At 45.4% G+C, this 27,571-nt stretch overlaps 1 protein-coding gene across 2 annotated transcripts in view; it reads left to right on the top strand.

Moving 5' to 3' along the window:
• The window catches only part of LOC138268424 (semaphorin-7A-like), a 187,968-nt gene extending 166,411 nt beyond the window's left edge, over positions 1-21,557 (top strand). For both annotated transcript variants that reach the window (XM_069218045.1, XM_069218046.1), the window contains exon 14: positions 20,698-21,557. In XM_069218045.1, the coding sequence (XP_069074146.1) occupies positions 20,698-21,041 (344 nt within the window). In that variant the 3' untranslated portion in view covers positions 21,042-21,557. The remainder of the gene's footprint in view (positions 1-20,697) is intronic.
• The last annotated feature ends 6,014 nt before the right edge of the window (positions 21,558-27,571 follow it).

Below are 27,571 nucleotides of genomic sequence, written 5' to 3'. Positions count from 1 at the left end.
TGAGCTTCTGTGGAAAGCAAGTGAGACCGAGTTCCGCCTTGTTTGTTTATATAGTGCATGGTGGATGTATTGTGTGTCCGGACAAGCACCAATGAACCTCGGATTCTCTGCAGAAAAGCTTGCAGTGCAAGGTACACAGCTCTGAGTTCGAGGAGGTTGATGTGCAGCGCAGCATGAGAATGGGGCCACCTGCCACTAACTTGAAGATCTTGAAGACATGCTCCCGATCCCTCCATCAAAGCATCCGTTGTGATCGTAAACGTAGGGACTTGATTCAGGAATTCTACACCTTCTGAGATATTTGCAGGTGTTGATCACCAATGGAGAGAGTCACCAACCTTGTTGTTATCTGAATGATGTCCCCGAAGGAACCTTGCTCCTGCTTCCACTATTTGTCAAACTCTTCCTGAAGTGGGCGCATCCGAAGATGACAGTGCAGAACTAGATTGATACAGGAGGACATCATCCCCAGTAATGACTTGAACCTCCGAACTGAAAGAGACTTTTTTCTTCGAACTGAGTCTGCCAGGGTCAGAAGCTTGAGTTGACATTTCCTCGGCAGGGAAGGCTTTTACAAGATTCATGTCCAATATAGCACCCAGAAAAACTATCCTTCTGGTAGGTTGAAGCTGTGACTTTTCTCTGTTGAGAGTGAGACCTAGTTGCTGGAAGAGACGTAACGTAGTCCTGAGAGAGTGGCATAAGGTAGAGATGTCTGGAGCCTTTAGCAACCAGTTGTCCAGATATGGGAATTTCTGGTGTTTGAGGCATCTCAGATATGCTGCAACTGGGGCTAAGCATTTTGTGAAAATCCGGGGGGGCGGATTTGAGTCCGAAGGGTAGCACTTTGAATTGAAAGTGCCAGCCGGATACCATGAAGCTCAAAAAATTTCTGCGTTTATGGTGAACGGGTATGTAGAAATACGCATCCTGCAGATCTAGGGAAGCCATGAAATCGCCTCTGTTGAGAAGCTGTAGGACATCCTTCAATGTTACCATACGAAAGGATTGCCTTTTGAGATATTTGTTGAGCTACCTCAGATCCAGGATGGGCCTCCACAAACGGGACTTCTTTCTGATGAGGAAGAACCAAGAATAAAAGCCGCTTGCTCGTTGCGAAGAGGGGACTACCTCTATAACCCCTTTGGATAACATGCCCTCTATCTCCAGGAGGAGAAGATGTAGATGTTGTTGATGCTCCCAGGAAGGTGGAGTTTCGAAAGGCCTGCAAGTGAACTCTAGCAGGTGACCATAAGTTATGATATCCAGAACCCACTTGTTGCTTGTGATCTGCCTCCAACGTTGCAGGTGACGAGTCAAGGAGGGAGAGGTAGCCGGCCCCTGGGGGCTGTCATTGCCTACGCGAGGTGTCCTTAGACTGTCGTCCCGATCTTCCTCTAGGAGGCCTGCTGTATGCCGCCGCAGGAGGCTGTCTTTGATGGTACTGGGGTCTGGATGATTGGTACTGGGAGGAGTAGGCTGGATATCGAAAAGATTGGTAACCCCACGAAAGGAGGAGTGGCCTCTACCCCTGGCTCCTCGAAAGGTAGTGCGTTTATACTGTAGGGACCCCAAAGACCTGGCAGTATCAGTATCAGCTTTAATCGCCTGAAGAGCATCGTCGACATGCTTGCCGAATAGGTCTTGGCCATCGTACTGGATGTCCAGGATCTTGGTTTGGACATCCAGTCTGAAATTTGTGTCTTTAAGCCATGCCTGGCGCCTTAAGACGGCTGAACCAGCCAGAAGCTGAAATCCCATGGCTGCAATGTCCGGGGTGTAGTCATTCACCTCTCCAGAGGTCCGCTGACCCCCCATAAGGATCTTTTTTGCTTCAGACTTGCTGGAATCCGGAAGCTCATCCACAGAGTGCGAGATGTCGGACCACAGCTGCCTGTCGTACCTGCCCAGTAGCACCAAGGAATTTGCAGCACGGACTACAATTGCAGACATAGATGAGAACCTCTTTCCGATGTTATCCAGGTGCCTTCCGTATTTGTCAGGAGGAGCCTATAAAGGCCCTGAAGGGTTCTTGGAGCGTCTCTGGGCAGCCTAGGAAACCACTGAGCCTGGTTTTGGGTGACTCACCAGGCACATAGGAGCGTCCTCTGTCGCCTTATATTTTTTTGTCCAGCTTTGGTAACACCGCTCGCACTGTCACTCGGTTCTTCATTATCTTAAGCCCTTGACTCCAGGCATGGTCAAAAATCGGTATAGCCCTGACCGATTTTCTGTGCGGCTCTTTGAAATCATATAGAAAGCAGGACTGCTGCGTAGATGGCACCTGCAGCTCAAACTTCGCTGCAGCTTTCTCCAAGAGGTCATGGAAAGAGCCAATATCCTGAGGAGGAGACTCGACTGCCAACGGCTCTGGTGAAGGGGGTGCTGGGAGTACATACTCATCCCATTCATCCTGGTCTGAGAGAACCTCCCCTTCCTCTGCCGCCTCATCCAAAGAGGCCTGGACCTGGGGACTCTTTGGAGCCTGAAGAGGAATTTGTGGCGTTGCAGGAAAAACTGGCAGAGGTGCCGGAGTAGCTGGTGCAGTCACTGCTGGCTTGGTGTCCTTGCCCGGCTGAGGGTAGAAGCGCTCTCTATAATCTGCCAGAATAGCTTGGAGATTGGACACAAGACCGGAAGGCAAAGATACCGTTCCCGGTTGTGTGGTACTGGGTCCTAATAGTGTTGACCATAATATGAATCGTCATCCGAGTACTCCTGGCATTTGACGTGCAGCTGCGAAGGACTCCTAGCCACTCTAAACATGGCATCCTGATCTGAACCTCATCACCATCATCGCCATCCAAAAACCTAGATGGCAAGAGCCTTGAATCCTTGCTTGGTGACGTGATAGAAGATGTCAAACAAGCCTTTGAGAGGAGTATGTTGCACAGATTGACTCAAAGGCAATGTAGATGGTCTTTGCCTCTTCGTTGGAAACATTTTTGCAGTTGAAGAAAAGAAACCAGCTATTGTCGACAGGGGCGTCAAATATATCGTCGTTGCTGGAAACATTGTAGCCGACGATGGTTGAACCGTCAACGAGAGCATCGTCGACCGAGGCGTCGTCGGAATCATCGTCGACGGAGATGTTGACGAGGGCATCGTCGACGGGGGTGCCGTCAACGGGGGAGTGGTAAGATCGATCGTCGCCGGGAGTGTTGTCGGCGAGAAAAGCGTTGACGAGATGGGCCGCACCGTCGACTAGGATGATAATGTCATTGACGAAGATCCTGCAGCCACTGCCGTCGACATGGAAATAGTTACCACCACCGGCATCACCGATGAAACAGTTGTCGACGAGGGTACCGACGACGATGGCGTCGTCGACGGTGCTGAGCTAGACTTCTTAAACTTGTGAAGCACTTTAGGAGGAGGAGTAGCCAGCTCTGAAGCAGTTTTCTTTGCTTTCTTGAGGGATTCTGTCCCCACTTTCTTTTTCTGCGGAGAGCCATGACTTTTAGCAGAGGCCCCTGCTGTCTTTTGCGCCATTTTTCTAGGTGGCTCTTGAACCTCAGAGCTTTCCTGTTTTCTCTTCACAGGTGTTTTAGGAGCAGAAATAGAAGAAGAGGCACTGTCCTCATCAGAGGCAGTGTGTCCAGTCTTACCTCTTTGAAGCCACAACAGAAGGCGACCCTCCCTGTCCTTCAGGGTCTTTGTAGAAAATTTCCTGCAGATTTTGCAGTCTTTAGTCTTGTGGCTGGGGTACAGGCAATAAATACACTCCTCATGAGGATCCTCCACATATAACCTTTTCTTTAAACATGAGGCACAGGGACTGAAAAGGCCTTTCTTTGGTGTCTCTGATGTGGCAGCCAGTTTAAAAAACCAGAGTAGATAGAAATGTCCAAAAGCTGTAGAAACAGATCTTCTGAAAGAAAATCTTGAGCAGAGCTCAAGGGAGACTCCTCAGCACAACGTGCGGTGGAAAATCTGAGGGAAGGAAGCTCCTCACAGGAGGTTCGAAAGGGGTGAGGCAATCTGATTGGTTCAAGTTTGAGTTTGGGACTGTTTTTCAAAACGACTATGATAGGTTATTGTATTAAGGCCTAGTCCATGTATTGTGTGCATACATTTTCAGGCCTGATTTTATATTCCAGCGGAGACTCCCATCTCGACGACGGGGAAGTATTCAAGAATATGAATCTATGAAAGTTCCAATAATGGAGTAACTACAAATCTATAAATTAATCTAGAAATCATGCACTTGACCTTCAGGTCAGATAAACTGAGTAATTGGCTCGCCCAAAGGAAACAAAACATTTGTCTGCTCTGGACACCAAACAATGACTCCCCACTGTCTTTCTGAAGTCTGTGCATTGCATGTGGATAGGAGTGCTTGCAATGGGGGAACTTCAGCTTTTGAACACTAGAGAAAACACTGATACAGAGAACAACAAATTCCTCTCTAGACGTTCTTGCAAACGTAAGAACTAAATAAAGAGTCTTTCCAACATCTCAGAAGTTGTGCCTTGTGGTGGAAGAGCTGCCAGCTTAAAGTTTCCAATGGCTGAGTCAACGGAGAATCCACCACCAAAAAACAAGCAGTCTCCAACTTTGAATGAGGTAGAGGAGATTTGGGTATTGTGGACGGGGCATCTACCAAACCTCTAGGAGTCAGATGTATCAAAGACCTGGTTTGCATTTCTGAAATAGCGAATTTTAAGAAATCGCTATTTGAGAAATGCAAAATGAGATGTAAGAAAATAGCAAATTTCTAATAGCGATTTCTTAAAATTCGCAATCGCTATTAGGGAATGAGACTCCATTCATCCCTATGGGCCTGAAGGCCCACAGGTGTGAATGGTTTTGCATTTCCCAATTAGCAAATTCCTGTTAGGAATTTGCAACTTATCTAATGAAAAGCCAAGGGTGCCGGAGGCCCAAGGCCCGAGTTGATGCACCCCCCCAAAGAATCCAGAGAAAGTTGGTAAAATAAGCAGAAATGAAACACTTTCCCTTCTCCCTATCTGAAAAAAACACCATTCTAAAAATGAATGTACTACAAATTCCTCTCAGCATCATATTGACTCAGCTAACGCTTCTAAACCAGGTGAAAATACCCAGCTTAATCATTACAGAACTAGCTCCTTTGTGGAACTGAACACACACTGTGCTTCCTCTTAAACCCGCTGTATTTGGCCATCAGAACAGAATGCAATGGGGACAAAACATGGTCAAAACTTTGCAAAACGGATTCCTCTTGTTATTCTCCATTACTTAAAAAAGTCACATTCTAGTACAAAACAAACCTGATACCCGGTGCTACTGCTATTTTCACTTGATGTTTTTTAATTCATGGATCTAAATCATGCTGTGATGATTTCTCAATGTGTCTCCAGACTTGATGCGTTGGATCTAGACAATGTCTTCAGAAAATTGCCGCTGCAGGCTAGCAAACCTCAGATAATACACAGTGGCCTCACGATGGTTAGGGTAAAGGATCCCGGGGCTCCAATGCATCCAAAGTAAGACCAGGCCGTTTGAATGCATATCATATTTTGATGAAACCTACTGACTAAGACGATTAGTTCAATTTCAATTTGTTGTATTTAAATGTATCTTAAATCGATATCCTGACTATTCTGAAAATGTGACATGGATCTGGCACTCGTAAACCTAGGTTGGATATCCATGTTGTACTGGGGCCTAATTATTTAGGGTAAAGCACTGGATCCATGGTGTAAGCCACATTGCTTGTAAATCCCTAATCTCTGCAGCCCCTCCTATTTTACCCCCACACCAATTTGTGTGCCATCCTTATATAAATTAGGTATGATCCTACAACCAGATAAACTCTAACCGCTTACAGAATCATACTAAGAGTGCAGTGGTAGGTTTTATGTGTTATCACAGTGGCTTATGTAAGTCACATCAAGGTCTTTTCACTTTGTCTTTTCTGGAATGTGATGGTTGTTCCAGAATCTTAGAGTAAAGGCCTCTTATGAGCTCCTGGGAAGTTATCTGTGTCTTTTCCTTTGTGTGCCATGGTGTGATGCATGTGTACTCTTCAATAGATTAACACGAAGACTTTGAATCCAGCCTATTTGCTTCCTAATACTGGCGACGTTCAGTTTCATGACACCCTGTACACCAAAGTGAAGATAACTGCTGTTCTCCAAATTGGAGAAACAATCAAACAAGCCTTGTTGGACTAACCTTTCTTCAAGGCTGTACAGTTGTGTACCAACCATGGGCACAACTGGAAAATAAGAAAGCACTGCTGATGCCAGAAGCTCTGTGGCACAATTGCACCCTGAACTGATTTCCTGTATGACTTCCACCAACTGCTGAAATGAAGACATTTTTATCACTGTAGAAAGAGTACCACAAGTATTTACCTGCATGGATTGTTTGAAGCTTTCACCTTTTAGATGGAATTATAAAGTAAACAACAAAAATGACTCACTTTTTTTTACTTTCCCTGCAAGGTGAATGGTGTGATGACTGTGGCCATTCACAACAAAGTACGAGGTGCATATAAATAGACACACACACACACACACACACACACACAGTTATATCTATCTATATATATATCTTTATCTCTCTCTCTATATATATATATAATAAATATATATATATATATCTCCCCTAGGGATGGTGTCCCTGAGGCTAAAAACTGCCTGGGGAGAAGGAGACGTACCCACTCCCCCTCAAAATTTTCTGGGCCCCAGGGATGGTGTCTCCGGGGCCGAAATCAGTGCATAGAGTGGGCTGCATGTCCCCCACCAGGCTGGCTGCCTCTGGGGACGTTGGCCACAGGGCCTAAATGCAGGCCGGGTCTTGTGGCCCGTTGCCGGCTGCACATAGCCAAAGGCCGTGTGTGACATGGGGCTGGCTCCATGAAGTGGGTTAGTTGCACGGCTTGGCTGCAGACCAGTGCCCCAATGCTACCAGCTATAGTTTCTTAACATAAGTATAACTATAATTCCTGAATTTCTATGGTTTTGTGTGGGTAAAACATATATATATATATATATATATATATATATATATATATATATATATATATATATATATATAAATCATAGCTATAATAAAATATTATTTAAATGTCCTGAGGTCGGGTTTTGGAATTAGGTAAGGAGTGGCAATGTGATTACATTTTGGGAGGAAATCTTTAAGAGAGAAGGGTGTCCAGGAAAAATTCTGACAGATAGCAGATAGTGAGTCACAGTTTGTATCAGCCCAGTTTGCAGGGTATCTGTAGGGACATGGAAGAAAGCACTGCTCTATATCACCGAAGAAAGAATGGCCTGGAGGAGAGGTTTAATAGGAAGTTGATGGAATGTGTACAGTTAGCAGAGTGCAATAACCTGGATAGGAAATAGGAAGTGCAGAAGATGTTGTGGCTGTACAGAACAATGCCACATTCTTTGAATGGTGACTACCCATTTTTCCTTCCAAAAGGTAGGATTCCATGTACAATTGTCACTACAGCATGGGTTGAAAGGATGGACAGGGTGGAGTGAACAATATTTGAGAGCTCAAGTGCACCAATTTCAAACGTAGTATAAGATTGGACATTATGAAAAGTTTACGGTATGTAAAGGCAATGTAATGTGAGTGATCTGGTTCAAGTGTGATTTCAGGTTTCCCACATAATAGGCTACAAAGTGGGATGTTCCCAAGAGAAAAGAAGAACTGAAGAACTAAATGGTTGTGCGTGATGAAGGGAAAAAGTGGACTATGTGGAAGGTGGGTTGTTTGTAATCAAAAAGCGAGTGAAATGTGGAAAGAAGTTCAGCAGGGAAGGAATGACATTTGTAGCAAGGAAGGTGGAGAGGAGGATATAGTAAAATCTAAGAACTTGAAATCTTGCACTACAACAGACTGGAGAAACATAGCAAATTTGTGTGTGGAATTGATATTACGCATGTCTAAAAATTCTTATCATGGAATGTTAACTATTTGAAGTATGTGCCGTGGAGCCTGCACTCACATTAGCTATATACGTGTTTGCAAGTTTATATTATCACCATGTGTCTGTGGTTATTGTTTTGGATTATTTTGGAAATGGGATGTGTTGGGAATTATGTGGTTTACGTAAGTTATGTTTCACCTGGTCTTTTCTGGCATATGATGTATGTTCAGAATCTCAGGGTGAGGGTGTCTTATGAGCTTCTAGTAAGGCAGTCTAACCAGTGCCTTTGTTTGCCAGGGTGTGTTACGTGTGCACTTTTCAACAGATTTTCATGAAAAGTTTGTACCCAGCTGTAGGAGGCTGGTCTGGCTTGTAGTGGGTACCAAGGGGTACTTACACCTTGCACCAGGTCCAGGTATCCCTTATTAGTGTAGAGGGGTGTCTAGCACCTTAGGCTGATAGAAAAGGTAGCTTAGTAGAGCAGCTTAGGCTGAACTAGGAGACGAGTAAAGCTCCTACAGTACCACTAGTGTCATATGCACAATATCATAAGAAAACACAATACACAGATATACTAAAAATAAAGGTACTTTATTTTTATGACAATATGCCAAAGTATCTCAGTGAGTACCCTCAGTATGAGGATAGCAAATATACACAAGATATATGTACATAATACCAAAATATGCAGTAATAGCAATAGAAAACAGTGAGGGTTAGAAAAATAGCCCACCCCAAGACCCTGAAAAGTGGGTGCAAAGTGCACCTAAGTTCCCCAAAGAGCACAGAAGTCGTGATAGGAGAATTCTGCAAGGAAGACCAACACCAGCAATGCAACAACAATGGATTTCCTGACGAGAGTACCTGTGGAACAAGGGGACCAAGTCCAAAAGTCACGATCAAGTCGGGAGTGGGCAGATGCCCAGGAAATGCCAGCTGTGGGTGCAAAGAAGCTGCCACCGGATGGTAGAAGCTGTGGATTCTGCAAGAACGACAAGGGCTAGAAACTTCCCCTTTGGAGGATGGATGTCCCACGTCGTGAAGAGTCGTGCAGAGGTGTTTCCGTGCAGAAAGACCGTAAACAGGCCTTGCTAGCTGCAAGGGCTGCGGTTAGGGTTTTTGGATGCTGCTGTGGCCCAGGAGGGACCAGGATGTCGCCAATTGCGTGAGGAGACAGAGGGGGCGTCCAGCAAGACAAGGAGCCCACTCAGAAGCAAGCAGCACCCGCAGAAGTGCCGGAACAGGCACTACGAAGTGGGGTGAACTGGAGCTCACCCGAAGTCACAAAGGAGGGTCCCACGACGCCGGAGGACAACTGAGGAGGTCGTGCACTGCAGGTTAGAGTGCCGGGGACCCAGACTTGGCTGTGCACAAAGGAAATCCTGGAAGAGTGCACAGGAGCCGGAGTAGCTGCAAAACACGCGGTTCCCAGCAATGCAGTCTAGCGTGGGGAGGCAAGGACTTACCTCCACCAAACTTGGACTGAAGAGTCACTGGACTGTGGGAGTCACTTGGACAGAGTTGCTGAGTTCAAGGGACCTCGCTCGTCGTGCTGAGAGGAGACCCAGTGGACCGGTGATGCAGTTCTTTGGTGCCTGCGGTTGCAGGGGGAAGATTCTGTCGACCCACGGGAGATTTCTTCGGAGCTTCTAGTGCAGAGAGGAGGCGGACTAACCCCACAGCATGCACCACCAGGAAAACAGTCGAGAAGGCAGCAGGATCAGCGTTACAAGGTCGCAGTTGTTGTCTTTGCTACTTTGTTGCAGTTTTGCAGGCTTCCAGCGCGTTCAGCAGTCGATTCCTTGGCAGAAGGTGAAGAGAGAGATGCAGAGGAACTCTGATGAGCTCTTGCATTCGTTATCTAAAGAATTCCCCAAAGCAGAGACCCTAAATAGCCAGAAAAGGAGGTTTGGCTACTTAGGAGAGAGGATAGGCTAGCAACACCTGGAGGAGCCTATCAGAAGGAGTCTCGGACGTCACCTGCTGGCCCTGGCCACTCAGAGCAGTCCAGTGTGCCAGCAGCACCTCTGTTTCCAAGATGGCAGAGGTCTGGAGCACACTGGAGGAGCTCTGGGCAACTCCCAGGGAAGGTGCAGGTCAGGGGAGTGGTCACTCCCCTTTCCTTTGTCCAGTTTCGTGCCAGAGCAGGGCTGAGGGATCCCTGAACCGGTGTAGACTGGCTTATGCAGAGATGGGCACCATCTGTGCCCATCAAAGCATTTCCAGAGGCTGGGGGAGGCTACTCCTCCCCAGCCCTGACACCTTTTTCCAAAGGGAGAGGGTGTAACACCCTCTCTCTGAGGAAGTCCTTTGTTCTGCCTTCCTGGGCCAAGCCTGGCTGGACCCCAGGAGGGCAGAAACCTGTCTGAGGGCTTGGCAGCAGCTGCAGTGAAACCCCGGGAAAGGTAGTTTGGCAGTACCCGGGTCTGAGCTAGAGACTCGGGGTATCATGGAATTGTCTCCCCAATGCCAGAATGGCATTGGGGTGACAATTCCATGATCTTAGACATGTTACATGGCCATGTTCGGAGTTACCATTGTGACGCTATACATATGTCGTGACATATGTATAGTGCACGTGTGTAATGGTGTCCCCGCACTCACAAAGTCCGGGGAATTTGCCCTGAACAATGTGGGAGCACCTTGGCTAGTGCCAGGGTGTCCACACACTAAGTAACTTAGCACCCAACCTTTACCAGGTAAAGGTTAGACATATAGGTGACTTATAAGTTACTTAAGTGCAGTGGTAAATGGCTGTGAAATAACGTGGACGTTATTTCACTCAGGTTGCAAAGGCAGGCCTGTGTAAGAATTGTCAGATCTCCCTATGGGTGGCACAAGAAATGCTGCAGCCCATATGGATCTCCTGGAACCCCAATACCCTGGGTACCTCAGTACCATATACTAGGGAATTATAAGGGTGTTCCAGTATGCCAATGTAAATTGGTGAAATTGGTCACTAGCCTGTTAGTGACAATTTGGAAAGAAAATGAGAGAGCATAACCACTGAGGTTCTGGATAGCAGAGCCTCAGTGAGACAGTTAGTCATAACACAGGTAACACATACAGGGCACACTTATGAGCACTGGGGCCCTGGCTGGCAGGGTCCCAGTGACACATACAACTAAAACAACATATATACAGTGAAATATGGGGGTAACATGCCAGGCAAGATGGTACTTTCCTACACCCCCTCCCCCCCCCAAACGAAGGACAATAAGACTAGCCATGACCTGATGAGTCTTCATTGTGTAAGTGGAAATATCTGGAGAGTCCATCTGCATTGGAGTGGGTACTCCCAGGTCTATGTTCCACTGTATAGTCCATTCCCTGTAGGGATATGGACCACCTCAACAATTTAGGATTTTCACCTTTCATTTGTTTTAGCCAAAGTAGAGGTTTGTGGTCTGTCTGAACAATGAAGTGAGTGCCAAACAGTGCCGAGACCACAGCAAAGGCCTCCCTCTCTATGGCAGACCAACGCTTATCTCTAGGGGTCAACCTCCTGCTGATAAAAGCAACAGGTTGATCCTGGCCCTCAGAATTAAGTTGTGATAAGACTGCCCCTACCCCTAATTCAGATGCATCAGTTTGGACAATGAATTTTTTTGGAGTAACAGGGGCTTTTCAGGACAGGAGCAGAGCACATGGCCTGCTTCAGCTCCTCAAAAGCTTTCTGACAGTTTGCCGTCCATAATACCTTTTTAGGCATTTTCTTAGATGTGAGGTCATTAAGAGGGGCTGCAATGGAGCCATAGTTCTTTATGAACCTCCTGTAATACCCAGTGAGGCCTAAAAAGGCTCTCACCTGAGTCTGAGTTGTAGGGGGAACCCAATCTATAATAGTTTGGATTTTCCCCTGAAATGGTGCAATCTGTTCTCCACCTACCAGGTGTCCCAGATAAACCACTTTCCCCTGCCCTATCTGGCACTTTGAAGCCTTGATAGTGAGGCCTGCCTTTTGCAGGGCCTCCAAAACTTTCCAGAGGTGGACCAGGTGATCATTCCAGCTGGAGCTAAAGACAGCTATATCATCTAGAAATGATGCACTAAAAGCTTCCAGCCCTTGCAGGACTGTGTTCACCAACCTTTGAAAAGTGGCAGGTGCATTTTTCAAACCAAAGGGCATTACTGTGAATTGGTAGTGCCCTCCAATGGTGGAAAATGCAGTTTTTGCTTTTGCATCCTCTGATAACGTGATCTGCCAATACCCTGCAGTCAAATCAAAGGTGCTTAAATACTTGGCAGATGCCAGTGTACCTATTAGCTCATCTGCCCTGGGTATAGGGTGAGCATCAGTTTTAGTTACCTGGTTGAGACCTCTGTAGTCAACACAAAATCTCATTTCCCTTTTACCATCTTTGGAATGAGGTTTTGGTACAAGTACCACAGGAGAGGCCCATGGACTTTCAGAGTGCTCAACCACTCCCAGTTCAAGCATTTTCTGAACCTCTTGTTTTATGCAGTCTCTGACATGGTCAAGCTGCCTATAGATCTTACTTTTGACAGGCAAGCTGTCTCCAGTATCTATAGTTTGCTCACACCAAGAAGTGGTGCCTGGCACAGTAGAAAAGAGTTCAGAAAACTGACCCAGGAGATTTATACAGTGGTCTTTCTGCTCAGCAGTAAGACAATCTGCCAGAACTACACCTTCCACTAGAGCATCTTGTTCTGTGGAAGAGAAGAGATCAGGGAGGTGGTCACTCTCTTCTTCCTGTCCTTCATCTGTTGCCATGAGCAGGGTGAGATCAGCCCTGTCATAGTAGGGTTTCAGGCGATTGACATGGAGCACCCTAAGGGGACTCCTGGCAGTGCCTAAGTCAACCAAGTAGGTGACTTCTCCCTTTTTCTCAACAATAATGTGGGGTCCACTCCATATGTCTTGGAGTGCTCTTGGGGCTACAGGCTCCAAGACCCACACTTTCTGCCCTGGTTGGTACTGAATCAGAACAGCCTTCTGGTCATGCCATTGCTTTTGGAGCTCTTGGCTGGCCTGAAGGTTTTTACTGGCCTTTTTCATGTACTCAGCCATCCTAGATCTTAGGCCAAGTACATAGTCCACTATGTCTTGCTTAGGAGCTTTTAAAGGTTGTTCCCAACCCTCCTTCACAAGTGTTAGAGGACCTCTTACAGGGTGTCCAAATAGGAGTTCAAAGGGGTTGAAGCCCACTCCTTTCTGGGGTACCACCCTGTAAGCAAAAAGGAGGCAATGTAACAGGACATCCCATCTCCTTCGGAGTTTTTCAGGGAGTCCCATTATCATTCCTTTGAGAGTTTTATTAAATCTCTCAACCAGTCCATTTGTTTGTGGATGATAGGGTGTGGTGAATTCACACCACATTCCTTCCACATGGCCTTTAAGTAAGCAGACATGAAATTACTTCCCCTGTCTGATACCACCTCTTTTGGGAAGCCCACCCTGGAAAAGATTCCCAGGAGTGCCTTTGCCACTGCAGGAGCTGTAGTGGTCCTCAGAGGAATTGCTTCAGGATATCTGGTGGCATGGTCCACTACAACCAAGATAAACCTATTGCCTGAAGCAGTAGGAGGGTCAAGGGGGCCAACTATGTCAACCCCTACCCTTTCAAAGGGAACCCCAACCACAGGCAGTGGAATAAGGGGTGCCTTTGGGGTGTCACCTGTCTTGCCACTGGCTTGACATGTTTCACAGGTCTTACAAAATTCCTTTGTGTCCTCTGACATTCTAGGCCAATGAAACAAGGGGACAAGCCTGTCCCAAGTTTTCATTTGCCCTAAATGTCCAGCTAAGGGAATGTCGTGGGCTAGAGTTAGGAGGAAATTTCTGTATTCCTAAGGAATCACCAATCTCCTGGCAGCTCCAGGTTTTGGATCCCTTGCTTCAGTATACAAAAGGTTGTCCTCCCAGTAAACTCTGTGAGAGTCACTGACATCCCCATTTGCTTGTTTGACAGCTTGCTGCCTTAGACCCTCTAGTGTGGGACAGGTATGCTGTGCCACACTCAGCTCCTCCCTGGCAGGCCCCCCTTCACCCAAAAGCTCAGCAGTGTCTGCTTCCAGCTCCTCTGGTGTAGGTTCTGCACAGGGTGGAAATTCTTCTTCCTCAGAAGTTGAATCCACTGTAGAGGGAGGGATAGTAGGTAGTGTTTTACCTTTACTAACCCTAGCTTTAGGGAGCACCTGGTCTATTCTTCCAGGATCCAAGTCACCCTGTCATTTTTGCTTTTTGGCCTGAGCCCTGGTTAAAGCAAAAATATGCCCTGGAATGCCCAGCATTGCTGCATGAGCCTCCAACTCCACTTTTGCCCAAGCTGATGTCTCTAAATCGTTCCCTAGTAGACAGTCTACAGGTAAATCTGAGGCAACCACAACTTTCTTTGGACCAGTAACCCCCCCCCCAGTTGAGATTCACAACAGCCATGGGGTGGCTAAGAGTGTTGTTATGAGCATCAGTCACTTGGTACTGGTGACCAAGTAGGTGTTGTTCAGGGTGGACCAGTTTCTCTATTACCATTGTAACACTGGCACCTGTGTCCCTGTAGGCCTGAACCTCAAACCCATTTATTAGGGGAAGTTGCTTGTACTTATCCATATTAAGGGGACAAGCAACTAAGGTGGCTAAATCAATAGCCCCCTCAGAGACTAACACAGCCTCTGTGGTCTCCCTAACAAGACCAACCCCAACTAAATTACCAAAAGTGAGCCCAACTACTCCCTTGGATTGGCTATTAGTAGGTTTGCTCCCACCACCACTGCTATTACTAGGGGCACTAGGTGTAGCAGCAGGGGTTGTAGTGGTAGGAGGCTTGGTGCTTTTCTTTGGACAACTGGGATCTGTTGTCCAATGGCCTTTTATTTTACATAAATAGCACCATGGTTTATTTTCTTTGTTTTGATTTGAAGGAGATTTGGGCCCACCACCCCGACCAGAGTGTTTTTGTGGGCCTGATGAAGACTCATTTTTAGATTGGTCCCCACCCTTGTCAGAAGACTTACCATCCTTCTTCTTGCCATCCTTGTCACCCCCTGTATGAACTTTTCTGTTCACCCTTGTTCTGACCCATTTGTCTGCCTTCTTTCCCAATTCTTGGGGAGAGGTCAGATCAGAGTCTACCAGGTACTGGTGTAACAAATCAGACACACAATTATTAAGAATATGCTCTCTCAGGATTAAGTTATACAGGCTTTCATAGTCAGAAACTTTACTGCCATGTAACCACCCCTCTAAGGCCTTCACCGAATGGTCAGCAAAATCTACCCAGTCTTGTGAAGACTCCTTTTTGGTTTCTCTGAACTTGATCCTGTACTGTTCAGTGGTTAAGCCATAACCATCAAGGAGTGCATTCTTAAGAACTTTAAAATCATTGGCATCACTTTCCTTAACAGTAAGGAGCCTATTCCTAACCTTTCCACTGAAAGATATCCATAGGATAGCAGCCCACTGCCTTTGAGGGACCCCCTGTACATTACAGGCCCTCTCAAGTGCAGCAAACCACTTGTTAATGTCATCCCCCTCTTTGTAAGGGGGAACTATCTTGTGCAGATTACTAGAATCATGCTCTTTAACAGGATTACTATCTGTAATACTGCTGCTGCCACCATGGGGTCCAAACCCCAACCTCTGTCTTTCTTTTTCTAAGTCAAATGCTTGTCTATCTAAATCCAGCTGTTGCTTTTTGAGCTTCAGCCTGGATTCTTCCACTCTCAATCTATTGAGCTCCCTTTCTAACACTCTGTCTTCAGGGAGGGTGGGTTGGGCATGCCTTGACACAGAAGAATGGTGAGAATGAACAGAGGGAGACCTGTCCCTAACAGATGGCACTCTAACAACCTGGCCTAAAGGAGTTACCTCTATACTATGATGAGAACTCACATCAGTACCAACCCTGCTAGGTGGTCTGCTAATGGGCAGGTTGGGAAGATTCCCTTCTAACTCCTTTACTAGGGGGTGCCCCAGAATCAGAGTGGGAACCATCAGCTAATCTCTCACCAGAAGTGCCAACTAAGGTCTTATCTTGTTCAATGAGCATATTAACTAACAGTTCTCTAGAGGGATTCTTCCCTACCCCTAAACCTCTTTCAATGCAGAGACTCCTTGCTCCTTTCCAGCTAAGGTGATCATAAGCAAGTTTGGTCAGATCAACAGTTTGACCTGTGCCAGACCTTATAGAAAAGGTTTAAGGGACAGAAAAAGAAAGAAAAAGTTTCAGAACTTTTTAAAGAACAGAAAAAAAACTTTTAAAACTTTTTAAGAACTTTTTGAAAGTTTTAGAGGTACTTTTCAGCACTTAGCAAAAGAGTAAGAGAAGAAAAGCAAAACTTTTTGGTTAGGTTTACATACACTGAACTTGTTTTGTATATTTTTCTCTTATGAAAAGTACAATATGACAAAGTAGTAAGTAGTTGCAAGTACTTATCCCACCGCTGCACAACCAATGTAGGAGGCTGGTCTGGCTTGTAGTGGGTACCAAGGGGTACTTACACCTTGCACCAGGTCCAGGTATCCCTTATTAGTGTAGAGGGGTGTGTAGCAGCTTAGGCTGATAGAAAAGGTAGCTTAGCAGAGCAGCTTAGGCTGAACTAGTAGACGAGTGAAGCTCCTACAGTACCACTAGTGTCATATGCACAATATCATAAGCAAACACAATACACAGATATACTAAAAATAAAGGTACTTTATTTTTATGACAATATGCCAAAGTATCTCAGTGAGTACTCTCAGTATGAGGATAGCAAATATACACAAGATATATGTACACAATACCAAAATATGCAGTAATAGCAATAGAAAACAGTGCAAACAATGTGTAGTCACAATAGAATGCAATGGGGGCACATAGGGATAGGGGCAACACAAAGCATATACTCTAGAAGTGGAATGCGAACCACGAATGGACCCCAAACCTATGTGACCTTGTAGAGGGTCGCTGGGACTGTAAGAAAACAGTGAGGGTTAGAAAAATAGCCCACCCCAAGACACTGAAAAGTGGGTGCAAAGTGCACCTAAGTTCCCCAAAGAGCACAGAAGTCGTGATAGGGGAATTCTGCAAGGAAGACCAACACCAGCAATGCAACAACAATGGATTTCCTGACGAGAGTACCTGTGGAACAAGGGGACCAAGTCCAAAAGTCATGATCAAGTCGGGAGTGGGCAGATGCCCAGGAAATGCCAGCTGTGGGTGCAAAGAAGCTGCCACCGGATGGTAGAAGCTGTGGATTCTGCAAGAACGACAAGGGCTAGAAACTTCCCCTTTGGAGGATGGATGTCCCACGTCGTGAAGAGTCGTGCAGAGGTGTTTCCGTGCAGAAAGACCGTAAACAAGCCTTGCTAGCTTCAAGGGTCGCGGTTAGGGTTTTTGGATGCTGCTGTGGCCCAGGAGGGACCAGGATGCCGCCAATTGCGTGAGGAGACAGAGGGGGCGTCCAGCAAGAAAAGGAGCCCACTCAGAAGCAAGCAGCACCCGCAGAAGTGCCGGAACAGGCACTACGAAGTGGGGTGAACGGGAGCTCACCCGAAGTCACAAAGGAGGGTCCCACGACGCCGGAGGACAACTCAGGAGGTCGTGCACTGCAGGTTAGAGTGCCGGGGACCCAGGCTTGGCTGTGCACAAAGGAAATCCTGGAAGAGTGCACAGGAGCCGGAAAAGCTGCAAAACACGCGGTTCCCAGCAATGCAGTCTAGTGTGGGGAGGCAAGGACTTACCTCCACCAAACTTGGACTGAAGAGTCACTGGACTGTGGGAGTCACTTGGACTGAGTTGCTGAGTTCAAGGGACCTCGCTCGTCGTGCTGAGAGGAGACACAGAGGACCGGTGATGCAGTTCTTTGGTGCCTGCGGTTGCAGGGGGAAGATTCCGTCGACCCACGGGAGATTTCTTCGGAGCTTCTAGTGCAGAGAGGAGGCAGACTACCCCCACAGCATGCACCACCAGGAAAACAGTCGGGAAGGCGGCAGGATCAGCGTTACAAGGTCGCAGTAGTCGTCTTTGCTACTTTGTTGCAGTTTTGCAGGCTTCCAGCGCGGTCAGCAGTCGATTCCTTGGCAGAAGGTGAAGAGAGAGATGCAGAGGAACTCTGATGAGCTCTTGCATTCGTTATCTAAAGACTTCCCCAAAGCAGAGACCCTAAATAGCCAGAAAAGGAGGTTTGGCTACTTAGGAGAGAGGATAGGCTAGCAACACCTGGAGGAGCCTATCAGAAGGAGTCTCTGACGTCACCTGCTGGCCCTGGCCACTCAGAGCAGTCCAGTGTGCCAGCAGCACCTCTGTTTCCAAGATGGCAGAGGTCTGGAGCACACTGGAGGAGCTCTGGGCACCTCCCAGGGGAGGTGCAGGTCAGGGGAGGGGTCACTCCCCTTTCCTTTGTCCAGTTTCGCACCAGAGCAGGGCTGAGGGATCCCTGAACCGGTGTAGACTGGCTTATGCAGAGATGGGCACCATCTGTGCCCATCAAAGCATTTCCAGAGGCTGGGGGAGGCTACTCCTCCCCAGCCCTGACACCTTTTTCCAAAGGGAGAGGGTGTAACACCCTCTCTCTGAGGAAGTCCTTTGTTCTGCCTTCCTGGGCCAAGCCTGGCTGGACCCCAGGAGGGCAGAAACCTGTCTGAGGGCTTGGCAGCAGCAGCAGCTGCAGTGAGACCCCGGGAAAGGTAGTTTGGCAGTACCTGGGTCTGAGCTAGAGACTCGGGGTATCATGGAATTGTCTCCCCAATGCCAGAATCTTAGACATGTTACATGGCCATGTTCGGAGTTACCATTGTGACGCTATACATATGTCGTGACATATGTATAGTGCACGCGTGTAATGGTGTCCCCGCACTCACAAAGTCCGGGGAATTTGCCCTGAACAATGTGGGAGAACCTTGGCTAGTTACAGGGTGCCCACACACTAAGTAACTTAGCACCCAACCTTTGCCAGGTAAAGGTTAGACATATAGGTGACTTATAAGTTACTTAAGTGCAGTGGTAAATGGCTGTGAAATAACGTGGACGTTATTTCACTCAGGCTGCAAAGGCAGGCTTGTGTAAGAATTGTCAGATCTCCCTATGGGTGGCACAAGAAATGCTGCAGCCCATAGGGATCTCCTGGAACCCCAATACCCTGGGTACCTCAGTACCATAAACTAGGGAATTATAAGGGTGTTCCAGTATGCCAATGTAAATTGGTGAAATTGGTCACTAGCCTGTTAGTGACAATTTGGAAAGAAAATGAGAGAGCATAACCACTGAGGTTCTGGATAGCAGAACCTCAGTGAGACAGTTAGTCATAACACAGGTAACACATACAGGGCACACTTATGAGCACTGGGGCCCTGGCTGGCAGGGTCCCAGTGACACAAACAACTAAAACAACTTATATACAGTGAAATATGGGGGTAACATGCCAGGCAAGATGGTACTTTCCTACACCAGCCCATTTGCTTTCTTAAAATCAGGCCCCACTCTTCTCTGACAATGATGATTTTCAGCATCCAGACATACCCTTGTCTGTGATGGACAAAAGGAAGGTCAGTGGATAAACTGCAGTTGATTCTCTTGCTGCATGGGCTACAAGAGATTTAATTCTGGAGGGCTACTGTATCCCCAGATAGAACAGTACATGTAGATGAATGGCCAACTTCCCCCTTCTCACAATATTAACTATCTCAATCTTTCATAAAACCCTTTAAGACTCCAGTAGTTCTACGGGTACAGATCCAAAACAACTAGTAGAAGAATGTTCCAAGAGCCTTAATGACCAGTATAACCACTGAAAAATGGACTGAAAGTTGGTAATTGCTATATAAGTGCTCCTGTTTTTCAGAATAAAAGAAATGCAATACATGATTATTCATGATTACCTCTCTTTTAAAAGGCAAGGTTTTTAATGGTAGACCATCTTGTCTGGCTGTGCTCCCGAATCCTTTCTCTCTGGGACCAGTAATTTCCAAAGGCAGGATGACCCCTTATGGTTATCCTACATAAATTCCCTACAGTGCCTTTTGAGGGATATAGATTTCTTCCAAATTTTAACAATAAGGGTAACAATCTCCTCAGCAGGACGAATGAAGCTCCTCCAACTATTGAAATGTGGTTGGAAGCTGTCCGAACCGTGAAGAGCTGTAAGGTGATTGTTCATAGTGAAAGCTGGCGTTTAATGGAGTTGGATCTAGGCTAAATATACTGGAGCAATCTAACCCCTTTGAAGATTTCAAATGTAGATTGAATTGTTTGTAGGTCCTTGGTTCATATTTCAACAAAAATGTTCTGCTTTTTCACCTGGATATCCCAGTCATATGTTAAGACTGACAAAGGGCTATTCAAGTCAGCGTGGGCATATATAATTACCACGGCCAATGGCCAGTTATGTTGACTCCATGTTTTGTTTGCTGTTTACTACCTGATACATATAATGTAACTAACAAATTCCAATACCATAGACTAACTTTGATGTCATCTGAAGCCATTAATATTGTTTGTTTCTCAGTTTACAGAAATGTGTCTTAATGATTTTATTTGCTAACGTTTATTATCCTGAGGTAACTTATCTGCATGATGTGCATGATTCTTACAAATAAAGGCGTTAGGGAGAGGTTTATATATGATCTGGTGGTGACGTTCAAATGCACTGCAGTGGGTGAGACATGGTCTAGTGCTTAACAAACAAGTTGTGGAATAAGGAAACACAGCCTCCCATCCAAGCCTATCCTGGATAAATCACTTTATCCTCCTGTCTCTCTCTCAACCAAAAACTGGAAACACTTAAACCCAAGAGAATGATAAAATTGTCTTTTGTAAAGAAATATAGATATTACATATGTATTTGTCCTTTCTTTTTTCCTTCATGGGTCCCAAACAATCACCAATCTTCAGAAGTCCGCTCTCCTGATGAGGACATGAGAGAAGTGACGGTAGGTCCCAGTAGCTACATCTACCTACCGTGTCCAGTGCGGTCCTACCACGCCTCCTACACATGGAACAAGGATTCTGCCAAGCAGTACGCATGCACCATGGATGGTGAGGCTTGCCTGCTACGCTTTGGAGAAGACACGCCCCTCGAGCCCGGCCTGTTCACCTGCAGTGCTACAGAGGAGGGTGTCAAGGAGGAGATCACCCGCTACAGACTCTTGAAAGCTGGTGCAGCTGGTGTCCCACAGCTGGCCCTGATGCCCGCTGTACTCCTTCAATTTATCGCCATTTCTGTGGCCTTCATTTAGCATGCTGCTCTGAAGGGCTGCCAATCACACTGCCCACTAATGCACTGTTGCCTAATATCCCAGGCTCTCCTGTGAGCCGAGCTCCCACCAAGACATGCCTGCAGACGTAACAACTCTGGTCAGAATATGAAACTCCAACACATACAAAATAGCACTTCTCAAATTATTTAAATTTTTAAAATGCAATGACACATATTGGTCATGAAGCGTTTTTCAGAGGTGACAACTTATTTCAGAGGTGAGCGATGGCTCCTTTTCAGATGTGACAATTGTTCTTAGACACGTTCTTCCTACATGGCAATGCTTTTTGTGAGACAACGAGGCATCTGCTGTAAGGACAGATCCCACACATGAAGACATGACGTTTTTCAGACATGATAACACAATTATGTGTCTTCAGACGCAATAGCACTTTTTAAGAAGTAACAACATTTTTTGGAATTGGTGAAACACCTTGTAATTAATGAACTACCTTCTGATATGATCACATAAAACATGACAGCACAACATCTATACAATAAAACACAACAGAAATACAGTATTAGCAATGATACAAATACAAGGAAATGGCCTCAACGAAATGTGCTACACCCTTTAACACAACAAAAAAACCTATTCCCATCCAACCACATATCAAAACATGCATAGTGACCCTTGGTGGGCGAGGAGAAACATTGTAGCCCCAGTAGGGTTTGCACCGATTCCTGGGAAGGGCTTTGTAATGGGCAGGTTAATTCTGCCTTCTTTATCTTGTGCTAAAAGGATATCATATTAGCGCCCATAGCTGTTTGTGTCTACTGGAGCATTAAGGTTGCTTATGCCATCAATGATTAGGAGTAATAGCCCTCATCTACATAAACTCATTTGCCCCATTTGGGGACATCACTTTGCATTACTGTAGGATGCTCCGCTCACTCTGTCCTGATGAAGACCCCAGCCATAGATTTTGAATAACCTGATCTTCAGTGGGTCAAAACGCCAACAATATTCTAAGATTGTGGCCTGGATTATTACATCTTCCTGTGAGGGGATCAATAGATTAACGCATTATCCCTCAGCATATGGACTATACCTACATTTACAAGATACTGGACAGGCTGGATGCAGTTGCCTGTGTGCACTGTGATTCACATCTCATGGTCTTAATAATAGATATTGTATTATTCTGTCAGTCTTTCACGCTTGCATTTTTTCTTTCACTCTCTACACATTTAAGGAGCAACCTTGATTACTCTAGAATTGTCTCTGGTGTGTTCATTGTTTTCTTTTGTGATACCAATTGGGGTCACTATATATGTTCTAATACATGTTTGTGTGGGCATCGTTTATTTGTTGTTTTAAAGAGTGTAGCACATGTCTTTGCATTTTGCTGTATCTATCAATTGTACCCAGGTCCTGAAGATATTTAGGTTACCCCATTATACAGTAATGAGTTCTAGACATGACACAGCATTTTAAAATAAAGAACACATCTTAAGATGTGATAATACATCTCAGATATAGCAACAAGAATTCAACATAAACACAAATCTTCAGTCAAAACACCTTTAGACACTACGGCATATCTTCAGAGATGCCTAAACATCTTCAGGCAAGATGGCACATTTTAGATAGGATGACTTTAGATATGACAAGACATTTTCAATCAGAAGAAACATCCTTATGCTTGATGAAACTTCTTCAGACAACATAGTATACCTTTAGTTATTGACCACGCATCATAAACTTTGCCACTCAACTTAGGAAACAAGATGCATTATAAAACTGAAAGCAATTTTTAGGAATAATAATTAATAATTGGGCACAATGAGGTATCTAAGGGTGCCACGTTTTCAAACCCAAACTGCGCTTCCAGACGTGATTTGACACTTCAGACATGACTTTCTAAAGTCTACAGTTAGGTAGAAGAACTAAGTACATTGGACACTCGAGACAGAATTTTTTACATTTTGAACTTTTGCTCCATTCAGGAAAGCAAGCTTCACTTTTCAGAATCGTCTGCTGTCTTCACCATTTGTGGGATGTTTTGAAATTTTATCTTTTGTGGTACTTAATTTAATTCCAACTCATTCCATTTATAGCACTTATGGATGTCTCTCCTTCGCACTTTCTCCCCACCACTTCATATCGGCAGCTCGATCTGTCTCCTACATTTTCTTTAAAGTCTTCCTGCCAAATATTCTCTTCTATGTGTAATTCCTGCCTCTTGGGTGTCTCTTTTCCCAGCAGCTTCTGCTCTCTGTCATACCCTTTGCCACCCTCGGTTAGTTCCCTCTGCCCTGCATTTTCTGTAGTCTGGCAGGCTTCTGTCATTGTTTGGAGTTGCTGCACACTTTAACGCCATCTGTCACTAACCCTTCGCAATTCCTACACTGCCAGTCTCCATCATTCTTTGCAATTCCTCCAATGCCAATCTCTGTAATCCTTTGTGATTGTTTGTGGCCCTGCACGCTGTATCTCTGTTACCCATTGCAGTTTCTGCACTATCAAGCCACTTGTGTTACCCTTCTCCCCATACTACTGTGTGCGGTCCTTGCTATTCAATCCCTCTGTCAGTCCCTCTATTATATTTTCTGCTATCACTGTCTCTCGCCGCCAGGCCCATTATTCTATCACCCTCATGGGCACCTCGCCCCTCTCGCCTTATTTACCACACTCTTTACACTCTCTATATTTAACCTTTCATATTCAGACTCCTTCGGGACTTGCTGATCATGCTCTGTACCAGACCATATCTGCATTTCCTATTGTCTCTGTCAAACCATCGTACCAACACACTTTTCTATATGTTAAAAAGTTACTCAATTGCGAAGGAACTTTAATATGTTACAAAGTTACTTTATTGCGAAGGAATGAGAGAATTCTGAATTCATGTATCCTCGGCCACATATTCCATACACTCTGTAATGTCTCTACAATCACCTAATATAGAACAAATGTAAATCTCTGCCACATCTAAACAAATGTACCCGCCCCTTACTTTGCTTTGCTTTGTTTCCCCCGTTCGCATTTCTTTAATAATTCTAATTTTCTGCTTCCCATTGCGTCCAGGCCGACCAATATGTAACCTCCTCATTTTCTAAATCCGATCTACCTGTCCCCTGACAACTTGTACATACCGATCTCCTGGCCAGCCTGCCATCGCTGGGTCAATGCTGACAGTGGAGTACCCTCTCATCTTTCTACATATTTTCGTTAACTTACCAGACCTTATATTGGCACTCCCACTTCTGTCATTCTATTGCCACCAGTAAAAAATCTCTCCCCAGATAGAGTAACCAATTCTGTTACTAACAGCAACAGATGCACACAATCCTCCCCGAAGAACAAAGGATGCCTATACAGAGTCTTATCCACTCAAAATGGTTCATTCCGACAAGTCCGAATATTTCCTATTCCCTTCTTCTTTATCCTACCAAAGGATGTCTGTTTCATCACCCCTCACTAAACTCTCCGAATCAGCATTCTTTTGTTCTTTGCCTCTTACTTGGAACATACTGCGAATCGTTCCACATCTGATTTATAAACTCGCAGCCTGTTACCTGTATCAGGTCATTAACTCCCCACAAATGTACTATTGCTGATCCCAGATAGGGCTGCACTCCTGGCACTTCTAACAACATGGGCCTACCTGATGCAACTGCACACCCCGTTGACCCGACCTCCAGCTGTGACAAGCCCTAGTGTCGTCTGTATCGTCTCTTACTACATGCGCTTCAGACCTTTTGATGACGTAGTAGCTACTTGCCTAATTTCTTACTTCTTTTGGCCTTGCTTTTCGCTCCCAATGTAACTTAAAGAAGACCCCTGGGGGTCTTATTTTAATGTCTCTTGTTGCGTTTTCAAAAGCACAGAACTTGTGTACCTCTGACAAAAGTCATCACTTGTCTCCTTGGACATCGGCCTGCCTAGTTCTTGTCTTCTGGCTGTTCCTAGCAGACCTTGAGTCTTCATTGCTTTCCTGATTCCAAACGAATGTGTGGCAAACACTCTGGGGACCCCTCACACCTCTATTGTTTTCTTTGTGCCTCTTCGTTGTAAAGAATCTATGGCTAGTATCAAAGGACATGACTGTACCTCCTTTGATTTCTGGGGCTCAACTTGTACCCCTTTTCTCTATTGATCTGTTTTCATCTTCCGTACCTACATTTGATTCTCACGCTATGAAAGCTGCCTATTCATCTGTACATAGGTAATGCCTTGCTGGTGTGGCTAGTGATCCCTCAAAAATGGCTGCAGAGCCTTCCTCCTCATACTGTCTAAACGTCGGGTGAAACCCAGCCAACTCATGGAATCTCTATCACTGCGAACTAGATAAAGTGCTTGTCATGCTGTTTACCAGAGCTGATATAACTCGGGCTTTGAAAAGTGTTTTTGATCTTAGGCACGCTAAAATTCGTTTTTCTAATAGGACATAGTGATCTTTATTTTGCTGTGGTGTTCATATTATGCTGCCCACTGCCACATTGGCTACGGCAAACGTAATCCCTTGATTGTATAGCTCTCAGGGTCAGACTCGGGCAGAAAATAGGCCCAGACACCAAAATAAAAGTGCCTCCCCCATTAGCGAACCTCAAAATTAAAGAAAGTGAGCCATGTTTGCACTTTGGACCGTTTGGAACTTGTACAGACACTTCATATAGGTTCTGCAAGGTATGGGAGACTGTATGCACTTGTGTTTGCTGTAACCAATGCTTGTGGTAATATCAGGGAAATCAACAGTAAAACCCAGCCCACCAGACCATAAAGAAGCCCACAAACAGCCAACCAAAACTCTATTCGCTTACTTACCAGACCAGTCCTCAAAGCACTGCAAGGTTGTGCTTTAGAGCAGTCCAACCCTGATAGTTCTCTCATACTCATTTGCACAGCCAGCACCACTGTGCAAACATTATGAAAAGTTAGGCTATGCTTTATGTTCTGCATAATCAGAAACCGACACCCTAAATCATACCGCTAGACTTCCAAATTCACCTAATACCTTCGTGTTTTCACCCTTCTTGTCTTGCCTACAAATAGAACATTTTTGACATAGTGCAGAACATGTCCTCATCCCATTTGTCTCTTCTTTGCCCATTCCAGGAACGTACTAAACATAAAAAACAGTCCAGTTTATGGCAAAACCAACTGTAATGGTCGTGGCCATATAAAGGTAAACTCTTCAGATGTAAATCATCTGGATGCACAACCCATAAACCAAAGGCTTAAGACTGTAGATTGCTTTTTGCCATTTCTGCCCCCAATCTGGCAATTTCATTATTCCACTGCCCTATTCAGTTCAGAGAAGTTCACAAGGCACTGGATTAATTAATAATTCACTCCAGTGGCACTTGCACCTTCTTTGGCACTATATTAAAAGGGGGTATAATCAACTTTTGCAGCGGTACTTGTGTTAGTGGGTCCACCATTCTACCTTCTTTTACCTCACTCATCAACCCACCCTTGATCCCTCACTAACATCAAGTTCACAGCCCATCTCCCTTACTTGAGCCCTTTGGAATGTGTCTGAAACCCGAATTCAAAACCTCTTACACACCTCCTCTCTCCATCTTGGGTAGTGGGCCAACCCTTGTTTCATTTTATTAAATACTAATCACTGTATGAACCCTTTCCTAGCAGCCTTCACCCTTCCCTCATACGTCTGCTTGGGCATGTATATGCTCTTTGTGGGACGCAGTAGCACTGAACTAGTTGTTGCTTTCCCCTGCATTTCACAAATGTGTGGTAATTTACATGGGAACCTTTTGCACAACACCTTGTTAAATGGCTGTTCCCACAGCCCTAGTCATCTTCAACTGTGTCCCCCTGCTAAGGTGGGATATGATAGGTTGTGTAAGGAACCAGTAAGCCCCTACATATGCACTACATTATTGGCCTCCATATGCCATCTGCTGGTGTCAGTGGACATCTCTGTTATCACCCATCAAGCTCCACTGACTGAACCTCTGACATTCTAGACCATACCTCTTTGTTGTAACGGAGTCAGATACCCTCGATCCTAACCTGTGTTCTCTTTATCATATCTGTGTTTAAATACTGACGTGCTCTGCTTGGTTCTCTTTGCACAGTACATCTAGAATAAACTGGGCAGGCAGTGGTCCAAGTGTCTCTGTTCATGGGAACCCTAGACCTATTAGCTAACTCTATTTTCTCTTTTTTGGACTATTCCTTGTACCATATTTTCCTGTGTAATCATTTAAAAACGGCCATAAAGTTATACATCTATATTTCTTTCTGGTGCTTTGCAATGGATGCGCTTTTATCAGGTTTTAACCCCATAGCAATGTCTTCACGTTACTGTTTTTTTCTACAGGCACTTAAGAGTGTACCCATTATTATTTTTATGGATAACATGTTTTTGATCTTTCTCTGCCCTTACCGCCTTTTTACCTTGGGTCTGGCGTTTCTTGTTGGTAAAAGCATTTGTTGTAGTGCCTCATCCGAGTCACTCTCAATTCCTCTATCTCGTTTCTTGGTATTGCTCCAACTTCAATCAACCCTTTTACCTTGACTTCCGATCATGTTTTTTA

The sequence above is a fragment of the Pleurodeles waltl genome, chromosome 12, assembly GCF_031143425.1.
Source record: "Pleurodeles waltl isolate 20211129_DDA chromosome 12, aPleWal1.hap1.20221129, whole genome shotgun sequence".
Taxonomy (NCBI): domain Eukaryota; kingdom Metazoa; phylum Chordata; class Amphibia; order Caudata; family Salamandridae; genus Pleurodeles; species Pleurodeles waltl.
The sequence above is the reverse complement of the archived record's forward strand: the minus strand, read 5'-3'. Positions and strand labels throughout refer to the sequence as shown.